The sequence below is a fragment of the Falco cherrug genome, unplaced genomic scaffold (genome assembly GCF_023634085.1).
Source record: "Falco cherrug isolate bFalChe1 unplaced genomic scaffold, bFalChe1.pri scaffold_299, whole genome shotgun sequence".
NCBI classification, from domain to species: Eukaryota; Metazoa; Chordata; class Aves; order Falconiformes; family Falconidae; genus Falco; species Falco cherrug.
This window is the reverse complement of record NW_026599460.1, coordinates 6412-24580: the sequence shown is the minus strand read 5'-3', so window position 1 is coordinate 24580 and position 18169 is coordinate 6412. Positions and strand designations below refer to the sequence as shown.

The window sequence follows — 18169 nt, the reverse complement described above, 5'->3', positions numbered from 1 at the left end:
CCCCGTCCCATCCCAATCCCAGTCCCATCCCACCCCAGTCCCATTACAATCCCAGTCCCATCCCAGTCCCATCCCACCCCAGTCCCATCCCAATCCCAGTCCCATCCCAGCCCCATCCCAATCCCAGTCCCATCCCACCCCAGTCCCATTACAATCCCAGTCCCATCCCAGTCCCATCCCAGTCCCATCCCAGTCCCAGTGCCATTACAATCCCAATCCCAGTCCCATCCCAGTCCCATCCCAGTCCCAGTCCTACCCCAGTCCCATCCCAGTCCCACCCCAGTCCCATCCCAGCCCCATCCCAATCCCAGTCCCATCCCAATCCCAGTCCCATCCCAGTCCCATCCCAGTCCCATCCCAGTCCCATCCCAATCCCAGTCCCATCCCAGTCCCATCCCAGTCCCAGTCCCATCCCAGTCCCATCCCAGTCCCATCCCAGCCCCATCCCAATCCCAGTCCCATCCCAATCCCAGTCCCAGTCCCATCCCAATCCCAGTCCCATCCCAGTCCCATCCCAGTCCCACCCCCATCCCAATCCCCTCCCAGTGCAATCCCAGTCCCGATCGCCCCGCCCCTCCCCCCCCCCCCCCCGCCCCTCCCCCCCCTCCCCCCCCCGTACCTGTCACGGGGACGCTGTGCCGCGTGCCGGAGGGCGCGTGGGTGACGCGGCAGCGCAGGCCGCGGGGCGGCGCCGGCGCCGTCAGCAGCGTCCCCAGCGCGTAGCGGCCGTCGGGGCGCCGGGCGGCTGGGAAGGTGCGTGGGGGAGGGGTGCCGGGGGGCAGGTCCCCGTCCCACCCCACCTCCACCGGCGGCGGGAGGAAGTCGGCCACCAGGCAGGCCAGGGCGGTGGCGGGGGAGGGGTGGCGCGTCGCCGGGCAGGAGGCCAGCGGGAAGAGGGACGGGGCGGTCACGCGGGCTGCGGGGGGGGGAGGGGAGGGATGGGCGGAGGCCCCAAGGGCACCTCGAGGAGACCCCAAGGAACCCAAGGAGACCTCAAGGAACCCAAGGAGACCCCAAGGAACCCAAGGAGACCTCAAGGAGACCTCAAGGGGACCTCAAGGAACCCAAGGAGACCTCAAGGGGACCTCAAGGAGACCTCAAGGAACCCAAGGAGACCCCAAGGAACCCAAGGGCACCTCAAGGAGACCCCAAGGGACCCAAAGGAGACCTCGAGGAACCCAAGGGCACCTCAAGGAGACCTCAAGGAACCCAAGGAGACCCCAAGGAGACCTCAAGGGGACCTCAAGGAACCCAAGGGAACATCAAGGAGACCCCAAGGAACCCAAGGAGACCTCAAGGAACCCAAGGAGACCTCAAGGGGACCTCAAGGAGACCTCAAGGAACCCAAGGAGACCTCAAGGGGACCTCAAGGAACCCAAGGGAACATCAAGGAGACCCCAAGGAGACCTCAAGGAGACCTCAAGGAACCCAAGGAGACCTCAAGGAGACCCCAAGGAGACCTCAAGGAGACCTCAAGGAACCCAAGGAGACCTCAAGGGGACCTCAAGGAGACCTCAAGGAGACCTCAAGGAACCCAAGGAGACCTCAAGGGGACCTCAAGGAGACCTCAAGGAGACCTCAAGGAACCCAAGGAGACCTCAAGGAACCCAAGGAGACCCCAAGGGGACCTCAAGGAGACCCCAAAAGGACCTCAAGAGCACCCAAGGAGACCCCAAGGGACCCAAGGAGACCTCGAGGAACCCAAGGGCACCTCAAGGAGACCCCAAGGAGACCTCAAGGAGACCTCAAGGAGACCTCAAGGAACCCAAGGAGACCCCAAGGAGACCCCAAGGAGACCTCAAGGGGACCCCAAGGAACCCAAGGGAACATCAAGGAGACCCCAAGGAGACCTCAAGGGGACCTCAAGGACCCCAAGGGCACCTCAAGGAGACCTCAAGGAGACCCCAAGGTCACCCAGGGTCACCCAAGGGCACCTCAAGGGCACCTCAAGGGCACCTCAAGGAGACCCCAAGGAGACCCCAAGGAGACCCCAAGGTCACCCAAGGAGACCCCAGGAGCACCCAAGGGACCCAGGGGGACACCGGCTGGACCCCGAGGTCACCCCGAGGTCACCCCGAGGCCACCCCAAGGTCACACCAAGGTCACACCAAGGTCACCCCAGGGGACACCAGAAGCACCTCAAGGAGACCCCAAGGGCAGCTCAGCGGCACTGGAACTGGCCCCTGCCCCATAGCGACCCCCGCCCCATAGCGACCCCTGCCCCATAGCGACCCCCGCCCCATAGCGACCCCTGACCCATAGCGACCCCTGCCCCATAGCGACCCCCGCCCCATAGCGACCCCTGACCCATAGCGACCCCTGACCCATAGCGACCTCTGCCCCATAGCGACCCCCGCCCCATAGCGACCTCTGCCCCATAGTGACCCTACACTGCAGCATAGGGACCCCCGCCCCATAGCGACCCCCGCCCCATAGCGACCCCCAGCTCTATAGGGACCCTACACTGCAGCATAGGGACCCCCGCCCCATTGGTGCTCCTGCCCCATAGGGACCCTACACTGCCCCATAGCGACCCCCGCCCCATAGCGACCCTACACTGCAGCATAGGGACCCCCACCCCATAGCGACCCCTGCCCCATAGGGACCCTACACTGCCCCATAGATCCCCCTGCCCCATAGCGACCCCCAGCTCTCTAGGGACCCTACACTGCAGCACAGGGACCCCCGCCCCATAGCGACCCCTGCCCCATAGATCCCCCTGCCCCATAGATCCCCCTGCCCCATAGCGACCCCCAGCTCTCTAGGGACCCTACACTGCAGCACAGGGACCCCCGCCCCATAGCGACCCTACACTGCCCCATAGATCCCCCCTCCCCATAGCGACCCCTGCCCCATAGCGACCCTACACTGCAGCATAGGGACCCCTGCCCCATAGCGACCCCCGCCCCATAGCGACCCCTGCCCCATAGGGACCCTACACTGCCCCATAGCGACCTCTGCCCCATAGCGACCCCCAGCTCTATAGGGACCCTGCACTGCAGCATAGGGACCCCCGCCCCATAGCGACCTCTGCCCCATAGATCCCCCTGCCCCATAGCGACCCCTGCCCCATAGATCCCCCTGCCCCATAGCGACCCCCAGCTCTATAGGGACCCTACACTGCAGCACAGGGACCCCCGCCCCATAGCGACCCCTGCCCCATAGGGACCCCTGCCCCATAGCGACCCCTGCCCCATAGATCCCCCTGCCCCATAGCGACCCCCAGCTCTCTAGGGACCCTACACTGCAGCACAGGGACCCCCGCCCCATAGCGACCCCTGCCCCATAGGGACCCCTGCCCCATAGATCCCCCTGCCCCATAGCGACCCCCAGCTCTCTAGGGACCCTACACTGCAGCACAGGGACCCCCGCCCCATAGCGACCCCTGCCCCATAGATCCCCCTGCCCCATAGCGACCCCCAGCTCTCTAGGGACCCTACACTGCAGCATAGCGACCCCCTGCCCCATTGGTGCTCCTGCCCCATAGCGACCCCTGCCCCATAGATCCCCCTGCCCCATAGGGACCCTGTACTGCAGCTTAGGTTAGGACCCCCTGCCCCATAGATCCCCCTCCCCATAGGTGCTCCTGCCCCATAGGGAGATCCTGCCCCATAGCAACCCCCTGCCCTGTAGGGACCCTTGTTCCATCTCTGCCCCATAGGGACCCCCTGCCCCATAGCGACCCCTGCCCCATAGGTGCTCCTGCCCCATAGATCCCCCTCCCCCATAGGTGCTCCTGCCCCATAGGGTCCACCTGCCCCATAGATCCCCCTCCCCATAGGGAATCCCCTGCCCCATAGATCCCCCTCCCCATAGGGCCCCCCTGCCCCACAGATCCCCCCTTAACCAATAGGTGCTCCTGCCCCATAGATCCCCCTGCCCCATAGATCCCCCTTAACCAATAGGTGCTCCTGCCCCATAGATCCCCCTGCCCCATAGATCCCCCTGCCCCATAGATCCCCCTTAACCAATAGGTGCTCCTGCCCCATAGATCCCCCTGCCCCATAGGGCCCCCCCTGCCCCATAGATCCCCCTTAACCAATAGGTGCTCCTGCCCCATAGATCCCCCTGCCCCATAGGTGCTCCTGCCCCATAGGGCCCCCCTGCCCCATAGATCCCCCTGCCCCATAGATCCCCCTGCCCCATAGATCCCCCCTTAACGAATAGGTGCTCCTGCCCCATAGATCCCCCTGCCCCATAGATCCCCCTGCCCCATAGATCCCCCCCCCCCTCCCCCCCCCAGTCCCTACCGCAGCTCCGGCCCCTCCGCCCCACGGCGACCCCTCTCCTGCCCCACGGCCGCGGTGTGGGGCCCTCGCGCCGCCGCCCCACGGCCCCCTGGGGGATGACGCAACGGCGCCCCTCCCCCACCCCCGCCCCTCCCCCACCCCTCCCCCGCCCCTCCCCCACCCCCCCCCGCCCCACAACTTCCCCTTTCCCGCCCGGCACCCGCCGAGGTCCCACGGGAGAACCCGGTGCCCCACACCTGCTGTGGGGCTGGGCGGACCCACAGCGCCCCACAGCGCCCCATGGCGCCCCATAGCGCCCCATAGCGCCCCATAGCGCCCCACAGCGCCCCATAGCGCCCCATAGAGCCCCATAGAGCCCCATAGAGCCCCATAGCGCCCCACAGCGCCCCATAGCGCCCCATAGCGCCCCATAGAGCCCCATAGCGCCCCATAGCGCCCCACAGCGCCCCATAGCGCCCCATAGCGCCCCATAGAGCCCCATAGCGCCCCATAGAGCCCCATAGAGCCCCATAGAACCCCATAGAGCCCCATAGCGCCCCACAGCGCCCCATAGCGCCCCATAGAGCCCCATAGCGCCCCATAGAGCCCCATAGCGCCCCATAGAGCCCCATAGAGCCCCATAGAGCCCCATAGCGCCCCATAGAGCCCCATAGAGCCCCATAGCGCCCCATAGCGCCCCATAGATCCCCCACAGCGTCCCATAGCGCCCCATAGAGCCCCATAGAGCCCCACAGCGCCCCATAAGCGCCCCATAGAACCCCACAGCGCCCCATAGCGCCCTATAGCGCCCCACAGCGCCCCATAGAACCCCATAGCGCCCCATAGAGCCCCATAGAACCCCATAGAGCCCCATAGAGCCCCATAGAGCCCCATAGCGCCCCATAGAGCCCCACAGCGCCCCACAGCGCCCTATAGAGCCCCATAGCGCCCCACAGCGCCCCATAGAGCCCCATAGAGCCCCATAGCGCCCCATAGCGCCCCATAGAGCCCCATAGCGCCCCATAGAGCCCATAGCGCCCCACAGAGCCCATAGAGCCCCATAGCGCCCCATAGCGCCCCATAGCGCCCCATAGCGCCCCACAGAGCCCCATAGAGCCCCATAGAGCCCCATAGAGCCCCATAGCGCCCCACAGAGCCCCATAGCGCCCCATAGAGCCCCACAGCGCCCCATAGAGCCCCATAGCGCCCCACAGCGCCCCACAGCGCCCCATAGCGCCCCATAGAGCCCCATAGCGCCCCATAGAGCCCCATAGAGCCCCATAGCGCCCCACAGAGCCCCATAGAGCCCCATAGAGCCCCATAGCGCCCCACAGCGCCCCATAGAGCCCCATAGAGCCCCACAGCGCCCCACAGCGCCCCATAGCGCCCCATAGCGCCCCACAGTGCCCCATAGCCGGACCCATAGCACCCCACAGCGCCCCACAGCGCCCCACAGCGCCCCACAGCGCCCCATAGCGCCCCATAGAGCCCCATAGAGCCCCATAGCGCCCCACAGAGCCCCATAGCGCCCCATAGAGCCCCATAGCGCCCCACAGCGCCCATAGCGCCCCATAGAGCCCCATAGCGTGACCCACAGCGCCCCACAGCGCCCCATAGAGCCCCACAGCGCCCCATAGCCGGACCCACAGCGCCCCACAGCGCCCCATAGCGCCCCACAGCGCCCCATAGCGTGACCCACAGCGCCCCACAGCGCCCCACAGCGTGACCCACAGCGCCCCCCCCACCCCGCCGCCGCACAGAGGCCGAGCCGCCCTGCCCCCACCGGGGGGGGGTGTCGATGCCTTTATTTGGGGGGGGGGGGGGGGGAGGGGCTTATCGGGGGCGTGTGGGCGTGGCTTCTGGGCCGGGGTGGGCGGGGCCTGCCGGGGGGGGGGGCGGGGCCCTTAGACCCCTTCCTTGGCGCCGTGGTGGCCGCCGCCGCGCTTGAGGTAGAGGACGGTGGAGAAGAACCACTTGACCTGGTGGGGGGGGGGGGGGGTGGGGGAGGGGCGGTGAGGCCACGCCCCCTCCGCGCAGGCCCCGCCCCCCCCCCCCCGCCCCCCGGGAGGTGACACGGGGACCCACCTTGAAGAAGGTGACGGTGGCGCCGTAGCAGAGGTCTGAGCAGGAAGAGGCCCAGGAAGAGGCCGAGGGCGGCCCAGGGCCCGTCGGGGTCGGTGGCCTCCAGGCAGGTGGTGGCCAGAAGGTCCAGGCCTGGGGGGAGGGGCGGGGGGGAGGGGGGGCCATGGAGGAACCAACCACTGACCGACCAACCCGTTGACCAACCAACCAACCAACCGACCAACCCATCGACCAACCAACCAACCATTGACCAACCAACCAACTGACCAACCAAGTAACCAACCAACGAACCAACCCATTGACCAACCAACCCATTGACCAACCAACCCATTGACCAACCAACCCATCAACCAACCCATTGACCAACCAACCAACTGACCAACCAAGTAACCAACCAACCAACCAACCCATTGACCAACCAACCAACCCATTGACCAACCAACCCATTGACAACCAACCAACTGACCAAGTAACCAACCAACCAACCAACCAACCCATTGACCAACCAACCCATTGACCAACCAACCAAACTGACCAACCAAGTAACCAACCAACCCATTGACCAACCCATTGACCAACCAACCAACCAACCAACCCATCGACAACCAACAAACCAACCAGCCAACCAATCAACCCATCAACCAGCCAACCAACCAACCAACCAACCAACCAACCAACCCATCAACCAACCAACCAACCAACCAACCAACCAACCAACCAACCAACCAACCAACCAACCCATCAACCAACCAACCAACCAACCCATCAACCAACCAACCAACCAACCAACCAACCCACCAACCAACCAACCAACCAACCATCAACCCATCAACCAACCAACCAACCAACCCACCAACCAACCAACCAACCAACCAACCAACCAACCAACCAACCAACCAACCCATCAACCAACCAACCAACCAACCAAGTCATCAGCCAACCAACCAACTAACCCATCGACCAACCCACCAACTGACCAACCAAGTAACCAACCAACCAACCAACCAACCAACCCATCAACCAACCAACCAACCAACCAACCAACCAACCAACCAACCAACCAAGTCATCAGCCAACCAACCAACCAACCAACCAACCAACCCATCAACCAACCAACCAACCAACCAACCAACCAACCAACCAAGTCATCAGCCAACCAAACCAACCAACCCATCGACCAACCCACAACTGGACCAACCAAGTAACCAACCAACCAACCAACCATCGACCAACCATCTGACCAACCAACCAACCCATTGATCCAACCAACCCACCAACCCACCAACCAACCAACCAACCCATCGACCAACCAAACCCACCAACCCACCAATCCAACCAACCAACCAACCAACCCACTGACCAACCAACCCAATTGACCAACCAACCCATTGACCAACCAACCAACCCATGGACCAACCAACCAACCAACCCACCAAACCAACCAACCAACCCATGGACCAGCCAACCAACCAACCCATGGACCAACCACCCAACTGACCACCCACCCACCCACCCACCCAGCCCATTGACCAACCTACCCAACCCACCAACCCACCAACCCCACCATCCAACCAACCACCCAACCACCAACTGACCAGGTCATCTTCAAACCCACCCATCGACCGACCACCCACGTCATCTGCTGACCCACCAACCAACTGACCAACCCACCCATCGACCGACCACCCCACGTCATCTGCTGACCCACCAACCACCAACCCACCCATCGACCACGTCATCATGGACCAACCCACCCACCAACCCCCCGTGTGGCCACCACCTGACCCACCAACCGACCCCCAGTTACCCAGTGACCAACCGTTCATCCACCCAGCCGGTGGCCGCACCCACCACCCACCCATCCCCACCACCCAACCACCACCCAACCATCTCACCACCCACCCAACCTAACCACCCACCCAACCATCTCAACACCCATCCAAGACCATCTCACCACCCAACCATCTCACCACCCACCCAACCATCTCACCACCCACCCAACCATCTCACCACCCATCCAACCATCTCACCACCCAACCATCTCACCACCCACCCAACCATCTCACCACCCACCCAACCATCTCACCACCCATCCAACCATCTCACCACCCAACCATCTCACCACCCATCCAACCATCTCACCACCCAACCATCTCACCACCCAACCATCTCACCACCCACCCAACCAACCACCCATCCAACCATCTCACCACCCACCCAACCATCTCACCACCCAACCATCTCACCACCCAACCATCTCACCACCCACCCAACCAACCACCCATCCAACCATCCCACCAACCATCCATCCATCCAACTATCTCACCATGCATCCAACCAACCAACCAACCATCTCACCAACCAACCAACCAACCAACCATCTCACCACCCATCCAACCAACCAACCACCCATCCAACCATCTCACCAACCAACCATCCCACCACCCATCCAACCAACCACCCATCCATCCAACCATCTCACCACCCACCCACCCACCCAACCAACCATCCCACCACCCATCCAACCATCCAACCATCCCACCAACCAACCAACCAACCAACCAACCAACCAACCAACCAACCAACCAACCAACCAACCAACCATCCCACCAACCATCCATCCGACCAACCATCTCACCACCCAACCCATCAACCACCCATCCGACCACCCAACCAACCATCTCACCACCCATCCAACCAACCAACCATCCAACCATCTCACCACCCACCCAACCATCTCACCACCCATCCAACCAACCAACCAACCACCCACCCAACCATCTCACCACCCATCCAACCAACCAACCCACCATCCAACCATCCATCCATCCAACTATCTCACCATGCATCCAACCAACCCACCAACCAACCCACCAACCAACCCACCAACCATCCAACCAACCAACCATCTCACCAACCAACCAACCAACCAACCATCTCACCACCCATCCAACCAACCAACCACCCATCCAACCATCTCACCAACCAACCATCCCACCACCCATCCAACCATCCAACCATCCCACCAACCAACCATCCCACCAACCATCCATCCGACCAACCATCTCACCACCCATCTCACCACCCATCCCACCACCCATCCAACCATCCCACCAACCATCTCACCACCCATCCCACCACCCATCCAACCATCTCACCAACCATCTCACCACCCATCCCACCAACCATCCAACCATCCCACCAACCAACCATCCCACCAACCATCCATCCGACCAACCATCTCACCACCCAACCCATCAACCACCCATCCGACCACCCACCCAACCATCTCACCACCCATCTCACCACCCATCCCACCACCCATCCAACCATCTCACCAACCATCTCACCACCCATCCCACCACCCAAGCACCACCTGGTGACCCCTCCTCCCACCAGGCCCCACGGGGTGGACACCCCACCCTGAGCCCCCAGGTGGCCCCACCCGCCCCTGCCCAGGAGAGGACACGGTTGCCCCCGTGGAAGGGGTGGGAGATGGTGCCTCCACCCTGGGGAGATGTTCCTTGAGGTGGTGGGGTGGCCGGAGAAGCGGTGGGAGAGACCCTTCTCTTGACCTGGGGTGGGGTTGGTGGCCCCACCTTTTGGTGGTGGGGTGAAGCCACCCCAGGTGGGACATCTCCCACCCCTTCCACCTGGCCAACCTTCTCCTGGGTGGAACCACCTGCCACCTGGAAGCTCCACCACCTGCCACCATCTCCTGGAGGTCCCCGTGGCACCTCCCACCCCTTGCCAACCTTCTCCTGGGTGGAACCACCACCCAACGTTCTCCTTGGTGGAACCACCTGCCACCTAGAAGGTCCACCACCTGCCACCATCTCCTGGAGGTCCCCGTGGCACCTCCCACCCCTTGCCAACCTTCTCCTTGGTGGAACCACCACCCAACCTTCTCCTTGGTGGAACCACCACCCACCTGGAAGCTCCACCACCTGCCACCTGGAAGCTCCACCACCTGCCACCATCTCCTGGAGGTCCCCGTGGCACCTCTCACCCCTTGCCAACCTTCTCCTGGGTGGAACCACCACCCAACGTTCTCCTTGGTGGAACCACCTGCCACCTAGAAGGTCCACCACCTGCCACCATCTCCTGGAGGTCCCCGTGGCACCTCCCACCCCTTGCCAACCTTCTCCTTGGTGGAACCACCACCCAACCTTCTCCTTGGTGGAACCACCACCCACCTGGAAGCTCCACCACCTGCCACCTGGAAGCTCCACCACCTGCCACCATCTCCTGGAGGTCCCCGTGGCACCTCCCACCCCTTGCCAACCTTCTCCTTGGTGGAACCACCACCCAACGTTCTCCTGGGTGGAACCACCACCCACCTAGAAGCTCCACCACCTGCCACCTGGAAGCTCCACCACCTGCCACCATCTCCTGGAGGTCCCCGTGGCACCTCCCACCCCTTGCCAACCTTCTCCTTGGTGGAACCACCACCCAACGTTCTCCTGGGTGGAACCACCACCCACCTGGAAGCTCCACCACCTGCCACCTGGAAGCTCCACCACCTGCCACCATCTCCTGGAGGTCCCCGTGACACCTCCCACCCCCTGCCAACCTTCTCCTGGGTGGAACCACCACCCAACCTTCTCCTTGGTGGAACCACCACCCACCTAGAAGGTCCACCACCTGCCACCTGGAAGCTCCACCACCTGCCACCATCTCCTGGAGGTCCCGTGGCACTCCCACCCCCTGCCAACCTTCTCCTGGGTGGAACCACCACCCAACGTTCTCCTGGGTGGAACCACCACCCAACGTTCTCCTGGGTGGAACACAACCACCCACCTAGAAGCTCCACCACCTGCCACCTGGAAGCTCCACCACCTGCCACCATCTCCTGGAGGTCCCCCGTGGCACCTCCCACCCCTTGCCAACCTTCTCCTGGGTGGAACCACCACCCAACCTTCTCCTGGGTGGGACCCACCACCCCACCACCCCCCAGCACCACCATCTCCTGGAGGCCCCCACCCCTCCTGAAGACACCACGCCGTGGAGACCTGGCGCCGCGAGATGCCACCGCTTGGCTTTATTGGAGCTTGGGAGGTGACGGGGGTGGGAGAGGAGGCCACGGAGGTCATCTGCAGAGCGGTGGGGTGGGGTGGAGACGCGTCCCCTCGTTAATTACCGGGGTTCTTCTGGACCTGGCGTTGGGTGAACTTGAGCGGCAAGCCTTGGTGGACCACCATGCAGCTGTAGGTGCTCCCACCCAACCAGGTGGCCTTGGGGACCATCATCTTGCTGTAGACGAAGAAGGTGCTGTCCCGCGGGTTGTCCCTCAGGGGTGGGGTGGTGACGTAGTCCTCTGGTGGGACACCTTCCTGGTTCTTCAAACCATTGGACCTGGACGTTCTCCGGTTGGAAACCACGGACCAGGCAGGTGAGGGTGACCTCGGGGTGGGTCATCTCCTCGGGGTGGGGCGGGAAGACGAAGACTTGGGGTGGGGACACCTTGCCTGGAGGGAGAGGAGAAACGTTGGGGGGGTGGTGGGGTGGTGGTGGTGGTGGTGGGGTGGTGGTGGGGTGGTGGTGGTGGTGGTGGTGGTGGGGTGGTGGTGGTTGGTGGTGGGTGATGGTGGTGGGGTGGTGGTGGTGGTGGTGGGTGGTGGTGGTGGTGGTGGTGGTGGTGGTGGTGGTGGTGGTGGTGGTGTGGTGGGGTGTGGTGGTGGTGGTGGTGTGGTTGGTGGTTGGTGGTGGGGTGGTGGTGGTGGTGGTGGTGGTGGTGGTGGGGGTGGTGGTGGTGGTGGTGGTGATGGTGGTGGGGGTTGGTGGGGTGGTGGTGGTGGTGGTGGTGGTGGTGGTGGGGTTGGTGGTGGTGGTGGTGGTGGTGGTGGTGGTGGGTGGGGTGATGGTGGTGGTGGTGGTGGTGGGGTGGTGGTGGGATGGTGGTGGTGGGGATGGTGGTGGTGGTGGGTGGGTGGTGGTGGTGGTGGGTGGGTGATGGTGGTGGTGGTGGTGGTGGGGTGGTGGTGGGATGGTGGTGGTGGGATGGTGGTGGGTGGTGGTGGGGTGGTGGTGGTGGTTGGTGGGGTGGTGGTGGTGGTGGTGGGGTGGTGGTGGGGTGGTGGGGTGGTGGTGATGGTGGTGGTGGTGGTGGTGGTGGTGGGTGGTGGTGGTGGGTGGTGGTGGGGTGGTGGTGGTGGTGGTGGTGGTGGTGGTGGTGGTGGTGGGGTGGTGGTTGGTGGTGGTGGTTGGTGGTGGTGATGGTGGTGGGGTGGTGGTGGTGGTGGTGGGGTGGTGGTGGTGGTGGTGGTGGTGGTGGTGGGGTGGTGGTGGTGGTGGTGGTGGTGGGTGGTGGATGGTGGTGGTGGGTGGTGGTGGTGGTGGTGGTGGTGGGGTGGTTGGGTGGTGGTGGTGGTGATGGTGGTGGTGGTGGTGGTGGGGTGGTGGTGGTGGTGGTGGGGTGGTGGGGTGGTGGTGGTTGATGGTGGTGGTGGTGGTGGTGGGATGGGTGGTGGTGGGAGGTGGTTGGTGGTGGTGGTGGTGGTGGGTGGGGTGGTGATGGTGGTGGGTGGTGGTGGTGGTGGTGGTGTGGTGGTGGTGGTGGTGGTGGAGGTGGTGGGTGGTGGTGGTGGTGGGATGGTGGTGGTGGGGTGGTGGGGTGGTGGTGGTGTGATGGTGGTGGTGGTGGTGGTGGGATGGTGGTGGTGGGGTGGTGGTGGTGGTGGTGGTGGTGGTGGTGGTGGGGTGGTGGTGGGGTGGTGGTGGGGTGGTGGTGATGGGTGGTGGGTGGTGGTGGGTGGTGGTGGGATGGTGGTGGTGGGGTGGTGGGGTGGTGGTGGTGTGGTGGAGGTGGGTGGTGGTGGGGTGGTGGTGGTGGTGGTGGTGGTGGTGGTGGTGGTGGGGTGGTGGGGGTGGTGGTGGTGGTGTGGTGGTGGTGGTGGGAGGTGGTGGTGGGTGGTGGTGGTGGGTGGTGGTGGTGTGGGTGGGTGGTGGTGGTGGTGGGGTGGTGGGGTGGTGGTGGTGATGGTGGTGGTGGTGGTGGTGGGGTGGTGGTGGTGGTGATGGTGGGGTGGTGGTGGTGGGTGATGGTGGTGGGTGGTGGTGGGTGGTTGGTGGTGATGGTGGTGGTGGTGGTGGTGGGGTGGTGGTGGTGGGGTGGTGGTGGTGGTGGGGTGGTGGTGGTGGGGTTGGTGATGGTGGTGGTGGTGGTGGTGGTGGGGTGGTGGGGTGGTGGTGGTGATGGTGGTGGTGGTGGTGGTGGTGGTGGTGGTGGTGGGTGGGTTGGTGGTGGTGGTGGGTGGTGGTGGGTGGTGATGGTGGTGGTGGTGGTGGTGGTGGTGGTGGTGGTGGGTGGTTGGTGGGTGGTGGTGGGGGTGGTGGTGGTGGTGGTGGTGGTGGTGGTGGTGGGGGTGGTGGTGGTGGTGGTGGTGGTGGGGTGGTGGTGGTGGTGGGGTGGTGGTAGGTGGTGGTGGGGTGGTGGGCGTGGTGGTGGTGATGGTGGTGGTGGTGGTGGTGGGGTGGTGGTGGTGGTGATGGGGGTGGTGGTGGTGGGTGGTGTGGTGGTGGGGTGGGTGGTGTGGGTGGTGGTGGTGATGGTGGTGGTTGGTGGTGGTGGTGGGGTGGTGGTGGTGGGGTGGAGGTGGTGGTGGGTGGTGGTGGTGTGGTGGTGGGGTGGTGATGGTGGTGGTGGTGGTGGTGGTGGGGTGGTGGGGTGGTGGTGGTGATGGTGGTGGTGGTGGTGGTGGGGTGGTGGTGGTGGTGGTGGTGGTGGTGGTGGTGGTGGGGTGGTGGTGGTGGTGGTGGTGGTGGTGGTGGTGGGGTGGTGGTGGTGGTGGTGGTGGTGGTGGTGGTGGTGGTGGTGGTGGTGGTGATGGTGGGGTGGTGGTGATGGTGGTGGGGTGGTGGTGGGATGGTGGTGGTGGGGTGGTGGGGTGGTGGTGGTGGTGGGGTGGTGGTGGTGGGGTGGTGGTGGTGGCCGGGGTTTGGAGAAGACACTCACCCGCCCTCTTGGAGATGCTCTTGTTGAGGGGCACCTGGAGGTCCTCGTGCTTGACCATGCAGGTGAAACGTTCTCCAGCTTCCCAGTCCTGGGTGGAGACACTCAAGGTGCTGGTGGCCGTGAAGGTGCCGTTGAACTGTTCTTGGAGGTCCAAGAAGTCCGGGCTGAGGACACCTGGTTTCTCCTTGACCCAGGAGAGCTGGAAGCCGGAGTCGCTGGGCAGGTTGGTGGCCAAGCAGAAGACCTTGGGTTGGCGGGTGATGTAGAGGTCGGCCACGTTGGGGGGAAGGACGTAGAGGACGATGTTGGTGGGGTTGGGGGGCTCCAGGCCTGGAGGGGGAGGAGGAGGTGGGTGGAGGTGGTTGGTCTTCTGGAAGCCACCGTGGTCACGGGAGGTTCTCCACTGCTGAAGACCACCGTGGGCACAGGAGGTTCTCCATCCACAGGTGGAACCCACCGTGGTCCCTCAACGTTCTCCATGGGTGGAACCCATCATGGTGGCCCAACTTGATGGAACCCACCGTGGTCACCCAACCTTGGTGGAACCCACCGTGGTCCCTCAACATTCTCCATGGGTGGAACCCACCGTGGTCACCCAACCTTCTCCACGGGTGGAACCCACCGTGGTCACCCGACCTGGTGGAACCCACGGTGGTCATGCAAGGTTCTCCACTGGTGAAGCCCACCGTGGTCACCCAACCTGGTGGAACCCACCGTGGTCACCCAACCTGGTGGAACCCACCGTGGTCCCTCAACCTTCTCCACGGATGGAGCTTCCTGTGGTCACCCAACCTGGTGGAACCCACCGTGGTCACCCAACCTGGTGGAACCCACCGTGGTCCCTCAACCTTCTCCACGGATGGAGCTTCCTGTGGTCACCCAACCTGGTGGAACCCACCGTGGTCACGCAACCTGGTGGAACCCACCGTGGTCCCTCAACCTTCTCCACGGATGGAACTTCCTGTGGTCACCCAACCTGGTGGAACCCACCGTGGTCACTCAACCTGGTGGAACCCACCGTGGTCCCTCAACCTTCTCCACGGATGGAACTTCCTGTGGTCACCCAACCTGGTGGAACCCACCGTGGTCCCTCAACCTTCTCCACGGATGGAGCTTCCTGTGGTCACCCAACCTGGTGGAACCCACCGTGGTCCCTCAACCTTCTCCACGGATGGAGCTTCCTGTGGTCACCCAACCTGGTGGAACCCACCGTGGTCCCTCAACCTTCTCCACGGATGGAGCTTCCTGTGGTCACCCAACCTGGTGGAACCCACCGTGGTCCCTCAACCTTCTCCACGGATGGAGCTTCCTGTGGTCACCCAACCTGGTGGAACCCACCGTGGTCCCTCAACCTTCTCCACGGATGGAGCTTCCTGTGGTCACCCAACCTGGTGGAACCCACCGTGGTCACCCAACCTTCTCCACGGATGGAACTTCCTGTGGTCACCCAACCTGGTGGAACCCACCGTGGTCCCTCAACCTTCTCCACGGATGGAGCTTCCTGTGGTCACCCAACCTGGTGGAACCCACCGTGGTCCCCCAACCTTCTCCACCGGTGCCCCTCCCCCCTCCGCCATGTCCTCACCGGAGCAGTGTCGCGCGTGGTCCTGCACGGTGGTGCCCGTGGCAGGATGTTTGACCTGGCAGGTGAAGGTCCTCCCCTCCAACCACTCCGCGTGGCTGACGTTGGTCTGGCTGGTGGCCGAGTAGGTGCCGCTGCCCACGTCCCGCCGTGGTGGCCCTTGGGTGGCCGTCACCAGCCCGGGGACCCCGTCCACCAGCCACTGGACCTCCACGGTGGCCGGGGAGAAGCCGGAGATGAGGCAGAGGAGCTCCACCGACTGGTCAACCGCCGCAGCGCTGCAGGAGGAGCTGTAGAGGATCTGGACCTCTGGTGGGATGATGGTGGCGGAAGCGTCGCAGGCTGCGGGGGAGGGGCGAGGAGGAAGGAGTTATGGGGGCAGGAGGGGACCCCCCACCAGTTACGGGGCCTGGGGGGCACCTCGGACCAGTTACGGGTTCTGGGGGGAACCTCGGACCAGTTACGGGTTCTGGGGGGAACCTCGGACCAGTTATGGGTCCTGGGGGGAACCTCGGAGCAGTTATGGGTCCTGGGGGGAACCTCACACCAGTTATGGGTCCTGGAGAGGACCTTGGACCAGTTATGGGTCCTGGGGGGAACCTCAAACCAGTTATGGGTCCTGGGGAGAACCTCGGACCAGTTATGGGTCCTGGAGAGGACCTTGGACCAGTTATGGGTCCTGGGGAGAGCCTCAAACCAGTTATGGGTCCTGGTGAGAACTTCACACAAGTTATGGGTCCTGGGGGGAACCTCAAACCAGTTATGGGTCCTGGAGAGGACCTTGGACCAGTTATGGGTCCTGGGGGGAACCTCAAACCAGTTATGGGTCCTGGGGAGAACCTCGGACCAGTTACGGGTTCTGGGGGGAACCTCGGACCAGTTACGGGTTCTGGGGAGAACCTCGGACCAGTTACGGGTTCTGGGGGGAACCTCGGACCAGTTACGGGGCCTGGGGGGCACCTCGGACCAGTTACGGGTTCTGGGGAGAACCTCGGACCAGTTACGGGGCCTGGGGGGCACCTCGGACCAGTTACGGGTTCTGGGGAGAACCTCGGACCAGTTACGGGTTCTGGGGAGAACCTCGGACCAGTTACGGGTTCTGGGGGGAACCTCGGACCAGTTATGGGTCCTGGGGGGAACCTCACACCAGTTATGGGTCCTGGAGAGGACCTTGGACCAGTTATGGGTCCTGGTGAGAACTTCACACAAGTTATGGGTCCTGGGGAGAACCTCACACCAGTTATGGGTCCTGGAGAAGACCTTGGACCAGTTATGGGTCCTGGGGGGAACCTCAGAGCAGTTATGGGTCCTGGGGAGAACCTCCCACCACTCCTGGCTCCAGGAGAAGACCTCCCACATCCTCCCTCCCCTCCCCCTTACCTGCCACCTCCTTGACCAGCCGGGTGTCGGTGGGGGGGGTGCCGGACGCCGCAGCTGTGGGGCGGGTGGCGGGAGCCGTGGGGCGGGCGCAGGAGGCTGGCGGCGCGGTAGAGGCCGGTGGCGGGGTCACGGCTGGGGGCAAAGGTCACGACCCCGGGGGGGGTGGTGGCCCCGGTGGTGGCCCCGGTGGTGGCCCCGGTGGCCCAGGTGAAGGTGACGGGCGGCGGCAGGAAGCCGGTGGCCAGGCAGGCCCAGGTGGCGGCGTCGGGGGCTGCCCCACAGCAGGCGGCCAGCGGGAGGAGGGCGGGGGGGGAGGGGGGCGCTGTGGGGCGGGAGGGGGGTCAGGGGGCGTCTGCCCCATAGAAAGGAGAAGGCCCTGCCCCATAGAATGGAGAAGGCCCTGCCCCATAGAATGGAGAAGGTCCTGCCCCATAGAATGGAGAAGGTCCTGCCCCATAGAAGGGAGAAGGTTCTGCCCCATAGAAGGGAGAAGGCCCTGCCCCATAGAATGGAGAAGGTTCTGCCCCATAGAATGGAGAAGGTCCTGCCCCATAGAATGGAGAAGGTTCTGCCCCATAGAATGGAGAAGCTCCTGCCCCATAGAATGGAGAAGGTTCTGCCCCACAGAAGGGAGAAGGTCCTGCCCCATAGAAGGGAGAAGGTCCTGCCCCATAGAAAGGAGAAGGCCCTGCCCCATAGAAGGGAGAAGGTCCTGCCCCATAGAAGGGAGAAGGTCCTGCCCCATAGAATGGAGAAGGTCCTGCCCCATAGAATGGAGAAGGTTCTGCCCCATAGAATGGAGAAGGTTCTGCCCCATAGAAGGGAGAAGGTCCTGCCCCATAGAATGGAGAAGGTTCTGCCCCATAGAAGGGAGAAGGTCCTGCCCCATAGAATGGAGAAGGTCCTGCCCCATAGAAGGGAGAAGGCCCTGCCCCATAGAAG

The 18169-nt window shown here is 63.8% G+C and overlaps 1 gene segment (V, D, J or C); it reads right to left on the bottom strand.

Moving 5' to 3' along the window:
* Nucleotides 1–11345: 11345 nt before the first annotated feature.
* LOC102046414 (immunoglobulin heavy constant gamma 2-like) lies at nucleotides 11346–17369 on the bottom strand (the record flags this gene model as incomplete). The annotated part of the segment is given in 4 exon segments: nucleotides 11346–11779; nucleotides 14266–14595; nucleotides 15851–16189; nucleotides 17228–17369. Coding segments are annotated over 4 exon segments (1147 nt in total), but the record flags the coding sequence as incomplete, so codon positions are not given.
* Between the last annotated feature and the right edge of the window lie 800 nt (nucleotides 17370–18169).